Source organism: Nannobrachium achirus (assembly GCF_963921795.1).
Source record: "Nannobrachium achirus genome assembly, chromosome: 13".
Lineage (NCBI taxonomy): Eukaryota > Metazoa > Chordata > Actinopteri > Myctophiformes > Myctophidae > Nannobrachium > Nannobrachium achirus.
In genome coordinates this window covers 10093763-10111657 of record NC_137833.1, presented here as the reverse complement: position 1 = coordinate 10111657, position 17895 = coordinate 10093763, and the positions used below count along the sequence as shown (strand labels likewise).

Sequence of the window (17895 nt, the reverse complement as noted above, 5' to 3'; positions counted from 1 at the left end):
ACACGGTACAGTGCACTGGCTCACACAGCTTACAAACATAGTAAATGATGTGCAGACATCATCACAGTGCGCCCGGTGCTTCTACCTCATCAGTGAGCGACAGACAGACAGATATGTGTCCATAACTAATGAGCAGTGTGTGTAACCTACATACATTGACCACTTAAAACCCTACATGGTTGACTGGAGTCCCTCAGGGCTCTATACTAAGTGCCCTTTCCGTTTTCACTCTACGTTAAGCAGGGGCGTCACAAGGGGGGAGTGGGACTGAGTTACTAGGGACCAAGGTGGATTGAGCTTGTAGATCTGCTTTTTGAGCGGTGGTTACACCGTCTCCTATACGTGGCCGTGCGTGTATGCGTGTCTGTCTGTCTGTATGTAGCCTGCAGTACCTTTTCTGACCACACACGTTAAGGGAGGGGCGCTGTTGTCACTCACACTCACATTCACTGGAACTAGATGGGGGGGGGGGTCCGTGGACAAATACATATCATTTTGGGGGTCCTTCACATAAACAAGTTTGAGCACCACTGACATAGAAACATTTTTTTTTTCTTAAAAAAAAAAAGGATTTGAAATATTCAAAGACTTGAATATTTTTCAAAAATAGCATATCTACAAGCTCGCAGCGCGGCACTCGGTGCTGCGCTGTGAGCTTGTATATCTGCTATTTTTCAATAGCTAAAGCACAAAATGTGAGTGAAAGCTTGTACCCAGGGTTAAGTCTTGAGGTACATTACAATACATATTAGGCTGGCCATTTTTATCACTGCTACTGTTGTGAATTTACCATCCATGTTGTTGACCAACCAACACGCTCCTAAAAGTCTCCCTCTAGCTGAGGGTGGTGAGTGATGTCTGCCACAGATGTCTGAGTGCATTTCAAGACACATGCATGTAAAAAGGTCAGACACTTTTACCACCACAAGTTATGCATGAAGTAGTTGAGCACTGGTGTTGGCAACTAATCCTGACTAATCCCGACCTGTAATTGCAAGCCTAACTTAAAAATGTATTTGAACAACCGTGAAGGATAATCGTACTCAAAACGTCTATTTCTCAAATTCTACTATATACTTTGGTTATTACATTTGGCTCTCACTAGTATAGCAATAATACAAGCAAACACACTCAATGAACTCAATGAACTGGAGCGTAAACACATGTACAGCGTACAGTACTGCACATACGTACATATGAACTCAATGCCCTGTTATGCTGTTGACCCTGTATCTAAATCCCATTCCATCATGTTCATCAGTGAGACACAGACCTGTATAACCAAAACACTACTTCTTTACCTTTTACTTAATATCGTTGCTATTCCAAATTGTTTCGTTGTTATTGTTTATTATCGCTGCTACAATGTTGATGAACTAAAAACCAACGTGTGTAAGAGATCTAACAATAACAGATCGTGAATCATGGCAACGTGAGTCATGCTGCCCTGCAAACGTGTGTGTGTGTGTGTGTGTGTGTGTGTGTGTGTGTGTGCGTGTGTGTGTATGTGTGTGTATGTGAGATGCATCGTACAGCTAGAACAGACACTAAAGCCCCATTTAAAAAATAGCTGATCTACAAGCTCACAGCCGTACATGGCATGTCCAAAATAGGCATGAAATGCAAGGTGATGGGTGGGGGGTTGGGGTTGGTATTCTCTGTGCACCATCAGGGAAGAACACAATCATTGGTCTTAATGTTAATTCATTAAACAAATATGATAAAGTAGACAGTTCTACCCATAGCCTGTTATAAAAGAAAGAAAATCACACAATGAAGCGAGCAGTGGTGCCTACGAGTTAATGTCATTAAGCGTCGGGCAAAGCTTGGCCAATGTGACCATGGGCGTACAACAAACTTTGAGCGCTTTGTGCCAAGATGTAGGCCTGATGTAGGCCACGCTTCAGAGCCTGGACAAAATAATGGACAAAGTGATGGCATCTTTCTATGTCGGGTCCGAAATGCTAGCGGAAACTACTGCTATTGGCTGCAACAGCAGCGAGGGCGGGTCTTCACTTGGTAGAACCAGTAGGAACCCTGGAAACATACCCTACTTTATTATCATTACTTCAGAATGAATGGGACCATCATGTATTACACTTTTTGTGTTATTTGTAAACTAACATCATACACAAAAGCATCAAAATGTTATAAATATGAGGTTTCCACCCGACAAGAGACGATATACAGTATAATAAAATGTTTCACTGTTATTTGACAAATCGAAAACGCAACGGACAGAATAATGGCTAAGGAGATGATAATGGATGGTTGCAGCCCTTAATGTATAATATGAGTACATTTGCTGCAGACAGAGCTTTGTGTCTCTTCTCAAAATAAACCTGCTGTGCGTGCGTGCGTGTGTGTGTGTGCGTGCGTGCGCGTGTCCTCTATGTGCTTACATAATGGATGCACAGCCGCAGCTAACAGAGCAGCTCACCCTAAATAAACTCAAACTGCACACATCGTGTGCACACTGGACTATCAGGGTGTGTGTCCAAAACACTTCCTTTTCTTCATTATTGTAACTGTTCTCGCAAAGCGCTGGACCGATCAGAGCTGAATGTCTTGTACCCGCTGTCAGCTGGCTAACTGGTATCTACGTGCATTTCATTTCATAATAGAAGTCAATGGTGATCTGATCAGGATGAAAAATCAATATGGAGTCATACGGAATGTTGTCTTTTCTTTTTTTAATATATACTTGATTTTCCAGTCAAGTCCTATCTATGTTGCGCTGATCAGCGCAACGGTCACAGAGTTGTGTTTTTCTGACACTAACCCTATCTCTAACCCTTACCCTAAACTTAACCCCTATGGAAGTGTCGCCACTCTGACAATAAGAAGTCAATTTCGGAGTGGCGACGTGTCGGAATGGAGAGCGACACCCAATACAATTGTAGCACTGCAGTTGTGACAACAACTATGCAATTTAGTTTTATAGGCCCCTGATGTGGCCCCTAACGTGACTACCGGTACTGTCATGGCCGACCCCTGAACAGTGTTTGTGGCACAATTGGTGCTGCGTGGAGCAACTCTGTGCCTGTGGCCCTCAGGGGACCCTGACGTGGCCCCTGGTGTGTCTGTTGTCATGGCAGATCCCTGAACAATGTTGGTGCCAAGCTGGGTGCAGATTGGAGCAACAGGGTGCCTGTGGCCCACACACATTGCCCCTGGTGGGACTACTGTCATGGCTGACCTCTGAACAGTGTTTGCGGCACATTTGGTACGGACTGGAGCAACTGTGAACCCGGGGCCCCAACATGGCCCTTGTTGGGACGGTCATGGCAGACCCCTGAACAACGTTTGTGCAAGGTTGGTGTAAAGGCCGAGGCATTAACGAAAAGAGAAACATGTTGTACAATCTCACTTTTTATACCTCTCTTTGTAAATAAAACAACTATATTTTTGCAAACCGGGTGTAGCAGTGAATAATGTCACGGGCCATTCGCCCCTTAACACAACGGCTGCCCCGGTAGCCAAACTCGTCCACAGACGAGTTAAGGGTTAACTTGGTAACCAGGCAACAGACGCTAGCTATGGGTTCTGGTGAAAGAAAAAACTGCATCCGTCATGACGCAACGCAGCCAGAAGCAATGGAGAGTGGCCATTATCCATTGACTCCCATTTTATGCTGAAACATAAAAATGGCTTTATCTCTGAATAAGGTGCAAATAATGCAGAGGAGGCCGAGATCCGCTTTGTTTCACGGCGACACTATGCCGCGATGGTCGGCCCCGGTTAGGATTTTAGTTTTGGGACCGTTTGTAAACAAACAGATCTCCTTCCTGGATTGTTAGTGTACACACACGTGCACACGCACGAAGCTTCCGGGGCTCTTCAAAATAAAGCATAAGTGAATGCCGGCAGCCGTTGTGTTAAACCATTTGGTCCGTAACAGTTGGAGCAACAGTGTGCCTGTGGCACCCGACCCCTGCTGTGCCTATCCTGATGGCAGACCCTTGACAAGGGTTTGTGCAGAGTTTGGTGTGGATTGGAGCAACGGTGCATCTCGCAGGTAAGGATCTTACGTTTGTGATGTCTATCCGCGGGCAAACCCACCCATGCTCTTGACAATTTGAATAAAGGAGGATATGTCATAGATGACAGACATCACAGGTTGGCCACATGTAAGTAAGTAAGTAGGTTGGTGAGGTTTATTGTCGGCCTCAGCCAGAGCACAGGAGTCTATCTATCCCTGTTACAATGCTCTGGACCATACTGTACTTGGGCAACTGGCGGCCCGGGGGCCACATGCGGCCCCCACCTCCACTTAATGTGGCCTGCAGGTTAATATAGGAATACTGATATATTATTGATTTCGGCTGTTACAATTCCAAACATGACCTGCTTTAATTCTGTCAGTCTACCTTAGAAGCTCAATCACTAGTATAGTAGTATTAAAATGTATTTCCAATGTATTTGTATTTAGGTTCATAAAGTTAACATGAGTATATAACTAAATGAGTTTGAAATTAAATAAAAATGTTACATTTGAGGATTCCAATTAAAAAATAACAAAATAATTCAGGATTCCAATTCAAAAGAAGCACAAATAGCCGATCTACAAGCTCAAAACGCATCGCGCTGCGATGCGTTTTGAGCTTGTAGATCTGCTATTCTTGCTTCTTTTGTAGGAGATACTAGAATGACAAAGAATGACGTAGCAATATGCAATGTGGCCCTCTGGAGTGAAGGTGGAAATATAGTGGCCCTCGCCATCATCAAAGTTGCCAACCCCTGATCTAGACCCCTGGGAGATGGATAGCTGAGGTGGAGCGCCACACCTACCATCAGCTCCCAGTACTTACCGCACAACTTGCCGCACCCAAGCCGTGCTAGTCATACGCCTAGTTGGCGGTGCACGGGATCGAACCCATGACCTTGTAGTCTAAAGGCGAGTCATCTACCGTCTACGCTGGCCACATGAAGCCGAGCTATACCCATGTGGATCTCGAGATCCACATGATTATTTTGTTCTCCTTTGAAATGTGTCATTAAACATATCAACATTAACATGTCCAGAAAGATCAGGATAAAACTTAAAGCTGCACTATGTAACTTTCCTCTTACTACCCCAGATTTCAACCTGGTCTCCTCCATAAGTGCTGACAGTTTTACCATTGAGCTAACAGAGACTGCCTGCTTGCTCAGGGGATAAATTGAAACTTAACCATCAATTAAAACTTTTGTCAGGAGGACCTGTGTCTATAGGTGAGACATGACCTTAGGACACAATCTAAATGTCTCAACAGAAGAGCAGGGAGACTAAACACACAACCACCCCAATTGTATAGCTTGGAAGAAAATGACATTTTATTCATGAGAACTAAAGATAATACATAGTCTGCTACACTTTTACACTCTTAACCAAAAATATGTTGAAACGGATGTTGTATTTGTAGTTATGATCTATTTACGTATAGGAACGAAGCGACACAGAAAGGTTTAAATAGATGTTTTATAATCTACTAAGTTGATTGGTCTAATTAACCACTTTAATTATTTATTGTACTTTATTGTATAATCTACAAGCTCACAACAGGTTTAATAATAGTTTATTTATTAATCGAAGGAAACGTCTTTTTGATTAGATTGATTGGAAGTCATAATACTCTTAGAACACAGGGCTCTATACTTGATATTCCCCCCTCTAGTCTATACCCCCAAACATTGGTGCAATGGTGATTCAATGTTTTGGGGGTTGTGAACATCGATCAACACCTACTTACAGGTCTATTGATATGCATATATAGGCTCGTTTCTTTGTTAGAACAGTTGAGGTGTGAACTTGGGGGGTGCGAGACCACGGCTCAGAAAAGATGGGTCGTCAGGGGCGCGCGACCCAAGACTATGGCAACACTGCCCCCAAACCCAGGAGAGGTAGCGCTGACAGTAGAGGGTTCATGTGGTTAAGTCATGTTGACCCACTCTCAAGACAGCTTAAACACCAACACAGACGTTATAAGGCGAGCGCTGAAACAGGTCAGTGCGCGGTCAGGAACAGCCCGGTCCACTTTCAACGGTCTGGCGACCAGCGGCCAGATGGAAGCGCTCACATAATTTCTAAAGAGGGGATTGAACCCTGAGCCCAGAGGCCGCTATCTGTGGACACACAGCACAGCAGGAATACAGCCTTAATGTGTACACAGCACACACACACACACACACACACACACACACACACACACACACACACACACACACACACACACACACACACACACACACACACACACACACACACACACACACACACACACACACACACACACACACACACACACACACACACACACTTACTAATCCCCGACATTAACCGGAGAGACTGTAATGTATACTAACAGTCCTGACGCAACGTCATAAACCCCCGATTTGCATGATAAAGCTTTTCATACTGATCCAACTGACGGCATGGAATACGTATTAAAATAATAGTTTTGAGGTTTGTTTGGTTGGTTGGTTGGTTGCTAGTTTTTCTTTTTTCTGTTTATTTTAGTTTGGCGTATGATTTCAGTTCAGTTTGTTTTCTACGAGTGGATGGTTTTAGTTTGAGGAATTTACTAGTTTTATTTAGTTTGTTATGTACAGTATTGCAGACAGCTTGATTTAAAGAAGCTGGAAACGGTTGGATGAAAGAAGTCCTGGCATCAAATATGATAGTTTTTTATGTTTTTTCTATTACCGGTACAATATTTTTTTTTTGTATATTCTGTTAACTAAATTAGATCTTGACTAGTAGTTTTAGCTTTAGTCGTAGTTTTAGTTAACAACAATACCGCTCAGGACAGCAGTTACGCACAGCGATACTGGTGGGTCTTTTGGTGTTTATAAACTGGAAAGATATTCCATCTAATCCAAACCATGGGTGATCCGTGACCCTCTGCCTCCCCCCGAAGCCACAGGGCGGCGGGCCAAGTGGATTACACTACAACATGCTTCCAAAAAGCCCTGGTGAAGGCAGGTGCTGGCCTGACGTGAACCCAGTGTTGCCAGATGGGAAATGTTGAATTATCGTACTGGAGGCTTCAAATTATCGTATTTGGAAGAAAACTATCGTACACAGCCAAAAAAGAGAAATCACACGTTTAAATAAGTAATTTCACAAAAAATGCGTATTTAGGGTGAGACACCTTGTTTGAGACTCCTGTGTGACAACAACGCATCACATATGCTGCGTGGAGGCAGGAAACATCCTGGACATTACACAAATAAAAGCATGAAACTGGTCTTGAAAGACGCGACCGGTGTTTTTAATGCCTCCAAGTACAGATCTAGGGTCAGATTAACTGATTTCCTGGCTTATTTTGAGAAGCCAAAATGGATCCTGGATCAGCAGCCAGGGAATTGAGTAAATTCACACCCTTTTTGTCGATATGCCGAAATTATCGTACATTTGGTCATTTTTTGAATTATTGAGCGTACATCGTACAGAGGGTCAAATTATCGTACAAATACGATAATTATCATACATCTGGCAACAGGCTGTTATTTATATTGGCACTGGCCAGCACTGGGCCATTATTTGGTTATTTTTGGAGCGGTGAAAGCGCTCCCAATAGACAGGTATGTCCGTGGGTATGTGGGTGGCTGGGTGGCTGGCTGGCTGGCTGGCTGGGTGGGTGGCTGGCTGGCCATGTCCGTAGCCTGGCAATACCTTGAGTGGCCACACACAACAGACTAGTTAAAGGAGGGGCGCTGTTTTGTGCAGGCCAGGCACACTCACCACTCACTCACAGGCACAGTTTACTCACTCACTCACTCACTCACTCACATAGGGTACAGCTGCTCAAATTCACCGCTCCACTTCGAACCGAGGTTTGATTTTTTCTTTCTCAAACTATATAATAGGGGTAATAATCAAAATGTTATAATAAATGTTATATAATTATTATTATTATTATTATTATTGTAATACGGTAATTGTTATGAACACCCAGAAAATAGCACATTGCGATCTATTAGACCAAACCTCATTTAAAAAATATCAAGAGTGTATTAAAGCCTTTTAAAAATATATAGGTCTATATACTATATTTATACTAAGGGAATCTTTCTCCAAAATAATCAATTACCGCATGCCAGCAAAGACGCATCTAGTTAACGACCCAATTAGCGCAGAAGTCCTGCAGCTGCGGTGCTCAGACTGGACTCGCTGACGTGACCACTGAACAGCTCTGACATTAAAATATTATGGTATTGCATTATTATTAAGCCTTCTGCATTCCCCTTGAACCTCAAAATAATGGATTACTTCTTCAAAATGCGGACTGAAGAGGCAGCAGCAACAGTAGGTAATGATTTATTCTGATCCAGCTGGTCTTTATTGCCACTGACCAGTCTTTCTCCATCACAATGTTTTGCCATTATAGTAGGCCTACTCACGCAAACTTTGCATTGTAGCAACGTTTTAGACAGTAATGAATGATGGTCAGTGCGCACTGCTCAGAGAGCAGCTCCTTTTCTTTTTTTGGTGTCCTTTGGCAATCTGTTCCCCGACGCACAGACAGTGCGTCCTCCTGTGCGTCATGGTAGCGCACTGCACTGTGTTGGGGACCATATACATTTGGCTTAGAAGTGTCTGTCCACAGGGCTGTGAACTTGTAGATTTGCTGTTTTCGGCGCACTACCGTCATGCAACATATGACCCGTAGCAACGCACAGCGAGTGCGGTGCGTTGCAACCTGCTGTCAGTCACAGCACTGCTGTGAGCTTGTAGATTTGCTGTTTTCAGCGCACCACTGCCATGCAACATAAATGACCAGTTAAGTTAAATAAATAGCAAATAATACCTAACAACCAAACAAATAATAGCCCGGGCTCTTACATAAAACCTAATAAGGATAATATTAATTGCAAATAACGGCCCAGGCGCTTATACAAACCATGCGCTTATTTGAAACAGGCGTTTATTGCGCAAAATGGGGTCAGACCCCGGGCGGATATATGGAACCCGGCGGCAGTTTGCCACCGGGCGATTAATTGGGGATTTACGGTATGTTGATACATACTGTGCATGTACTGTAAGCCCCTCCCATACACTAAAATGTGTACCCGGCCTGAATGGGTTAAAACGACTGACTAGCAAACTTGTTCTAATGTGCAGTGAATGCAGCTTGCCTGCTTGTTACGATTATTATGAATATTAAGCCACACTGTGGATTGTGAAAGTGTTTAAATTGTATGTGGATTATTAAATAACATAAATAATATACGTCTGACTGCAGTGACTCGCTGCCGGCAGCACACTCATCCTGCAAGTATCTGCGTCTGGAAAAAAGCCGATCTGCAAGCTCACAACGCGTTGCGGATGCGAGGCGTTGTGAGCTTGTTGTAGATCAGCCACTTTTGGCACGGAACACGCCATGATGACCGAGTATAACCCAGGATGTACTTGGTAATGTGTGTGTTGGACGGACAAAGCTTGCACAGTGCACTGCACACAACCGTCGCGAAATGAACTTCTAATTCAAGGACGTACAGTAGTGGGGAACACGCCGCCAACAAGCGGCGAGCTCCCTTCAGCACAACAACACGTTTACCTATAAACTGGATGACATTCCTTCTAATCCAGGGGTGGGCAACTTTGATGATGGTGAGGGCCACTATATTTCCACCTTCACTCCAGAGGGCCACATTGCATATTGCTACATTCTACTTTGTCTTTCTAGTATCTCATACAAAAGAAGCAAAAATAGCTGATCTACAAGCTCAAAACGCATCGCGCTGCGATGCGTTTTGAGCTTGTAGATCGGCAATTTTTTGCTTCTTTTGAATTGGAATCCTGAATAATTTTGTTGTTAACACATTCCCCGCCATTTTAACATACCTTCGTACTCTACGGTGCCTCTGGTCTCCATAGACTTCCATGTAATTCATAGTGCACGGATCATGCACACCCATGCCTAGATAATGCACCACGTGTGTCCACATTGCTCACAGCTTTCAAACAAAAAAATCCGAATGGAAATCCGTTCAGGCATTCATGAGATAGAAGCCATTATGTTTTCCTAAAATGTAAACAAAGATGGCTGCCATGTTTGATAGATGGGGTTGCTATGGGGGTTAAACATGCAATTTCGCGATTTCTATCATGCCTACTACATTTTTTGGGGTCAGAAAAAAAAATTAAAAAAATTTTTTTTTTGATTTTTTTTTCTTTTTTTTTTTCAAAATGGCGGAAATTCTCGGGACTATCGGGCCTGGCAGGGAAAGACATTGAAATAATCTCAGGACTATCGGGCCTGGCATGCAATGAGTTAATTTGAATTGGAATCCTGAAAAGTAACATTTTGATTTAATTTTAAACACATTTAATGATATACTCATGTTAACTTTATGAACTTAAATACAAATACATTGGACATAATAAAATACATTTTAATACTACTATACTAAGCTACTAATATAGACTGACAGAATTAAAGCAGGTCACGTTTGGAATTATAACAGCTGAAATCAATAATATATTCAGTATTCCGGTATTAACCTGTGGGGCCGCATTAAGTGAAGGTGAGGGCCGCATGTGGGCCCCCGGGCCGCTAGTTGCCCATGTATGTTCTAATCCAAACCATGGGTGATCCCTGAACCCTCTGCCTCCCTGGGAAGCCTGTTCAAGCCACAGGGCAGCGTGCCAAGTGGATTACACTACAACACGCTTCCAAAAGGCAGGTGCTGGCCCCGACGCGAACCTGAGGTCAAAAGGTGCAGAGGCAGGACGGAAAACAGGCCCGGGAGGGGCCTTCGTCTGAAGAAGAGCATTGGTTCGAAACGTCACTCCTTGCTTGTAAACTAAATAAAAGTTACTCAAATGGGAGCTAGAGTGTGCGGCTAGGGTTGGGATGCGGAACCGGAATCCGTTCCACCACATTTGGAACCGTTACGGAAGCGTTTTTTTTTTTTAATCCCACTGTCAGAGCTAGCAGGTGGACTTCATGTCTGCTATACAATTACAATAGAAGTTGTTCTCAAACGTTTTAAGGACAACCTCCATACAGGGTTCCCACACATCTTTACAAATTCATTTCCAAAACTTTTCCAGAATATTTAACCCGATTTCCAGGACTATAAGCTCAATAACGAGTCGCTTACTCCTATGTGCAATGCCCAAAGACAGGTAGTGTATGCCAGTGGTTCTCAACCTTTTCAGGCCGTGTCCCCCGAAGTAATCATATTTGAACTGGGGAGCACTAAGAGTAGAGGAATTTTGTATAATACGGTTTTATTGTGAAAATAGCCAATCTTGCGAGGCACTGTGAGCATGTAGATCTGCTATTTTCACAATTTCTGCCTCTAATATTTGACAATTTGGCCAATGTTTAATTTGTCATTTCAGAGGTATTAACAAAATCAATAACCAAAGACAATGCATAGCTATTTTTCCAGGACCCTTGATCAATTCCAAAACTTTTCCAGTACTGGAAAAATATTTTTCTAATTTAAAAATATTTCCAGGAATTTCATGACCGTGGGAACCCTGTCCATAACTGTGAGAGAGTACAAATGGTTCCATCTGTACACTCCTGTAAGGGTCCATTTGAAACCCTCACAAGGAACCCTAAAGAGCAACACTTTTGGGCACAGTTGAGAATTTGTGTATTATAGCGCTCAGTTCTTCAGTTCTCACACACACACACACACACACACACACACACACACACACACACACACACACACACACACACACACACACACACACACACACACACACACACACACACACACACACACACACATTCAAATATCAAAGTCACTATTCGACGTTGTTCACCGAAGTCGAATATTCGCTTGTCAATGCCCCTGGTGGATGAATTTGTTAATGCTCGGTTCTCAAACCTTTTTTAGGCTGTGACCCCCAAAATAAACATATTTGAACTGGGGACCCCCACCCTGACAAGCACTTGGAATTGTAGGTATTACAACACACACACACAGCTTACCCGTCGGTCAGAGGCCACTAGTCTGAATTCCTGGGACAGTTTTCCAAACAGAGACCGGTGTGTCCTCCTGAAGGGGTGGATGGTTCCCTGTACACAAACAACAACAACATTCAGAGCACATCCACATCCATAAACAAACAAACAAAGAGGTCACAATAGAGTAGTCACATTTCTTTGTCCAAAGACCAAACCTTAATCTGCTCCGCCATCTAGTGGCGTGTTTCTGTATAACACTCAACTTTCACAACATGAATCCATACACAGAACACTTTATTTTATATATTTGTTTCTCCCTGACTTTTAAACTGTCCATATTTTATTGCTTTTGTTATGATTGACTAACATGTCATCCAAAATGTTAAGAAAGATCTAAACACAAGAATTTCACTGCCTGAGATGTGGTGTAAGCAGTAAGCACGTGACAACATCTTTAAATCACATGAATCTGAATAAAACATATACAGGGCTCACGTTGACTAAGGATCCCCTTAATGACTGAAAACATGATTAATTAGTAGTTGACTGCTCCTCCTCCAGTGGAGGTCAAATCATTCTAGCACTGGCCTTTTCCTTTTGTGAATATTGTGTGTTGTGAATTAAACACAGAATTCTATGCAACACCAACATCATAATATTCATAGCTAACACAGTTGTGAATAGACATCATGCACACTACTGTAAAATCCTAAGTGTCACTTGAACCTGGAGGTTGAACATTCAATCAAGAGTAGGGCTGTCACAATTATTTCATAATCGTCATAATCGTTTCCATGTTAAAAAATAGGAAAAAAAATCTAAAATAGTGGAATAATCTAAAATAGTGGAAATAGCAGATCTACAAGCTCAAGCTTGTAGATCGGCTATTTCCACTATCAATGTTATTTTTTTAAATAGTAAGTTGTCAAATATGTCAGTAATTTCTTTGTGTATTTAGGTTATGTGTCATATCTGCCATGTGCAACTTCAAAGCCTACAAGCCAAACGGAAATGTAATAATCAACGACAAAAACACAATTTAATCGTTAATCGCAATTATTTGAGTGACAATTAATCGTCATGTAAAATGTCATATCGTGACAGCCCTATTCAAGAGTTCAAGTAGAACAGTTCAAATGTCACCAAATGGACCACGTAACTAGGGATGTGCACAGCGACTAAATTCAATGACATGAATTATTAGCCAAAGCGCACAACCTCCTATCTGCAAATGTTATGATTTTTGCATTTCACTTGAAATGGGTACTATAGGCTATGCTGCACATGGTCAGTCTGTCTGCAAGATCGTTCTGCCCCTCATTTTGCCAAAAATGTCATGTGACTAGAAATAGTTGATAGGTTTTAATATTAAACAGACATTTTCTTTATCATTTTCCCAACAAAGTGATTTTTGCAGATAGGAGGTTTTGCGCTTTGGCCATCGATATATATATATATATATATATATATATATATATATATATATATATATATATATATATATATATATATATATTTTAGGCTACACTCCTACATGTCTCCCCCTCATTGGTGGTTCTCAAAGTGGGGTCCGGGGATCCCCAGGGGTCCTTGAAGGGGTTCCTGGGGGTCCCCGTCGATTTATACGTTGGCCATTCAAAAATAGCAGATATAAAGTTTACAAAATTGTGTTTGAAAAATGTTGAAAATGTTGAAATGTTTTCTTTTAACAAATGTTTTCTTCTGGGGGGTCCCTGGCAAATATATATGAATTTGGAGGTCCATGAGAGACAAAATCAAATTGAGAACCATTGGCCTAGAAACACACACACACACACACACACACACACACACACACACACACACACACACACACACACACACACACACACACACACACACACACACACACACACACACACACACACACACACACACACACACACACACACACACACACACACACACACACACACAGAGGGAGCAGCTCTTCAACTTGTTTAACTTGAAAAATAATACAGCCCTCAGCGACGTCTCTGCTCCGTCATGCCAATGAGAATAAACCATCTCCAGGCAGCCTCTTAGGCCTAACAAAAAAAAACGTTGGTTTCCGGTTGGCGACCGACCCTATTAAATACGTGCGACCCAGATGATTTTATTGGAATTTGGAGTGAAAATAAAAAAATAAATAAAATTAAGTCAAAATCCGACCGAGTCGATCAAAAACGTCTTACAAAAAATATATTTGGTGCGACCACATTCGCGAAGTTTAATCAAAGTTTTCTTTCGTCTAAAATATCATGTGCGCAAATGTTTTGTTTTACTATTCATGCGTCATTGCGTCATCGGATTTGGGAGCATAGCCTAATTACAATGCATCTCTCATTAAAAACAACATAGGCTATATTTTATAGTTGAAGGGTAAATACACAGTAGCCTATATGTACGGGCATATGTACTACAGCATTTTGCATGACATGGTGCGTTTCGTGTAAACGCAGACAATACGAGTCAATGAGGAGCCAATGCGAGGTGTAAAGGCGATCTCATTTTGATAACGAATCCAAAATGAGATCGGCAGCGTCTCCATTAAAAAGGAGCCTCGATTGTTTGCAGCCCAACGTAACGTGCACTTGCCCACCGCCAAACAAGCTCAGAACAAAAAGGAGGAGTTGTTTAACGACGTACTAAACTTTAATAGCCAGTTTGATCCAGGGATAGCCAGTAGCTAAAATATCTGCTTCAAAACACTTTATTACTTGAAGATGTTTGTTTTGTATTCATATTTTTGGTATGTGAGTGATACAGCACTTTACTTTGGTACTTTACTTAGAGTTGAATTAAAAAAAAAGAAAAACTACCTACCCATCCTTCCCATGAGGAAATAAAATAAAATTCCTTGCTACCCATCATGCCCACAAAAAAATAAAAATAAAAAATAAAATAAAATAAATTCCCTACCTACTCCCTAAAATGACAGCCAACCGGAAACCAAAGTTTTTTTTTTTTAGGCCTTATCTCCATACTTTACCTTTTCCCTACTCGTCTCGGTCACATTACCAGAGTCACATAAAAGCATCAAAAGTTGCAGATCTACAAGCTCGAAAGGTGACGCAAACGGCGCTTTTTGAGCATGTAGATCTGCTACTTTTGCTTTTGAATCCTGAAGAGTAACAGTTTTGGACATATGAGGGTTCCAACCGACAGGAGATGATACACAGCAGCACCAGAGTGCTACCATACCCATGTGCGCCTCTGTAGTCTACTTCACTCGCTGCCTCGCTCGCATCCATTGGTGCGTTATGCGTTTTTTCCGACTTTATATCGCCCATCCCCATAGATAATGTCCAGAAATTTGCTCCATATAAATGATGTTCCAACCTTCATCTTCCAGGTGGCTTTTATTGGCGTTTTAAAAAACCTCTATGATTTAACTTCAGCCAACTGGCTGCACCGCGGGACTCATTGAATATGCGAACAGACGATAATAATATGGATTTGGGAGCATAGCCTAATTACAATGCATGTCTCATTAAAAACAACATAGGCTATATCTTATAGTTGAAGGGTAAATACACAGTAGCCTATATGTACGGGCATATGTACTACAGCATTTTGCATGACATGGTGCGTTTCGTGTAAACGCAGACAATACGAGTCAATGAGGAGCCAATGCGAGGTGTAAAGGCGATCTCATTTTGATAACGAATCCAAAATGAGATCGGCAGCGTCTCCATTAAAAAGGAGCCTCGATTGTTTGCAGCCCAACGTAACGTGCACTTGCCCACCGCCAAACAAGCTCAGAACAAAAAGGAGGAGTTGTTTAACGACGTACTAAACTTTAATAGCCAGTTTGATCCAGGGATAGCCAGTAGCTAAAATATCTGCTTCAAAACACTTTATTACTTGAAGATGTTTGTTTTGTATTCATATTTTTGGTATGTGAGTGATACAGCACTTTACTTTGGTACTTTACTTAGAGTTGAATTAAAACTCAAAAGTATTCAACCAGTGTGTGGACATTCTATTCAAAGTTTTCAATTGTTTGTTGTTTTCAGACACTATTTTGTAAGTGCAGTGTACATGAACCATTTAATGATTTAGAAATTGGTAACTCAGGAAAACAGAATATATTAAAAAAGAAGCATATCGATCATTGCCATAGGAAAGAAAAAAAAAAAAGAAAAACTACCTACCCATCCTTCCCATGAGGAAATAAAATAAAATTCCTTGCTACCCATCATGCCCACAAAAAAATAAAATAAAATAAATTCCCTACCTACTCCCTAAAATGACAGCCAACCGGAAACCAACGTTTTTTTTTTTTTAGGCCTAATCTCCATACTTTACCTTTTCCCTACTCGTCTCGGTCACATTACCAGAGTCACATAAAAGCATCAAAAGTTGCAGATCTACAAGCTCGAAAGGTGACGCAAACGGCGCTTTTTGAGCATGTAGATCTGCTACTTTTGCTTTTGAATCCTGAAAAGTAACAGTTTTGGACATATGAGGGTTCCAACCGACAGGAGATGATACACAGCAGCACCAGAGTGCCAACAAATCGGCTCACAAGGCAATGAAGGCACTTTTTCGTTCTTTTCTTTTTTGCGGATGGTGGGGCCAGAGAAGTTTTTTGTTTGTTTTTTGTTCATGCCACGTCCCATTCTAGTCGAACCAGAATTTCTTACACTCACACAAATGCTCCCAATTATATTTTGAGGTTGCAGATTACATTTTGGGAGCAACCGAAATGGCAATTTTTAACCTTTACATCGTCACCATCTCAGCTTTCCTACCATCCGTCTCTCCAAACCTGTCTCCCTTCTTAGCTGCTTTTCATACCGCATGTCTCTCCTACACGCCCTCACTCTCAGCTTTCCTACTGTGTCTCTCTCCTTGTGATGTTTCTTCTATATTGTATTTCTCTAATATTGGTCATCGAGCAACATTTGTTTGGTGGCGATTAAATTGCATCAATATGACAAGGGTGTCGCTCTCCATTCCGAAATGTCTCCACTCCGAAATTGACTTCTTATTGTCGGAGTGGCGACACTTCCATAGGGGTTAAGTTTAGGGTAAGGGTTAGAGATAGGGTTAGTGTCGGAATGGAGACATGTCGGAGTGGCGGGGTGTAACCATATGACCAATAGTTGTCCAAAATCTGGTTCATGGTTCAAACATGTCCTGCTCTGTTTTGATTTGACAGAGTGACAAACGGGCAGAGAAAGACAGACAGCTATAGTTTACCTACAGACCGGAACGGCTTGAACGCGACGCGCTGTGAGCTTGCATATCAGCCACTTTCGTCATGCAACACGTTGTGCAACAAAGTAGAAGTCAGGCTTTACTTGGGGGATGTGAGTGTTTGACGGACGAGGCAATTGCACACACAGCGCCACAAAATAAACATCCAGTGAAAAGGACAGTAGTGGGGAACACGTTGCCAACAAGCTACAAACTCCTTTCGGCGGCACGCCACGTCCAATCAAACCACAACAAAGAGTTTATCTCAGCGTTTGGGACATGCTTAGAGTTATGATTCCGTGCCCTGCTGCATTAGCACGACTCGAGCACACAGTGCCACACACCAGGAGTTGTGTGCTGCGCGCAACATCATTTAGAGTACATAACGCATGTCGTAGGTAGGCTTTATCAACAACACGACCGACCCGAATCGAAGCCTGGTTTTCGGTCGGGTATCCCAGCTCTAACTTGAATCTAATTGGCTGTCAGCTACTGGCATGAACACTGCAAAAAATAAATACACTTGGATGGATCCATTCCAAATGTTTACCGTGTCAAGTGTGAGTTTGCAACACAACTAAAAATGCTACATAGATTAATACAGTATGTATATTATGAATTAACGTCTTGGAAACCTCTTTAAAAGCAGGTAAAAAGCTGTCTAGAAACTTACCAGAACATACGTGTCCTGTTCTTGTTTCTTCCTGTGCATGGGAACCTCTGTGGAGGAAGGAACACACAACTATCAATATCACTC

The 17895-nt window shown here is 42.1% G+C and overlaps 1 protein-coding gene across 2 annotated transcripts in view; it reads right to left on the bottom strand.

Annotated features, from left to right (window-relative positions):
* The window catches only part of slc30a6 (solute carrier family 30 member 6), a 69217-nt gene that overhangs the window by 49336 nt on the left and 1986 nt on the right, over positions 1–17895 (bottom strand). For both annotated transcript variants that reach the window (XM_080741198.1, XM_080741199.1), the window contains exons 2-3: positions 17812–17858; positions 11940–12026 (exon numbers count right to left, since the gene is read on the bottom strand). In XM_080741198.1, the coding sequence (XP_080597324.1) occupies positions 11940–12026; positions 17812–17858 (134 nt within the window). The remainder of the gene's footprint in view (positions 1–11939; positions 12027–17811; positions 17859–17895) is intronic.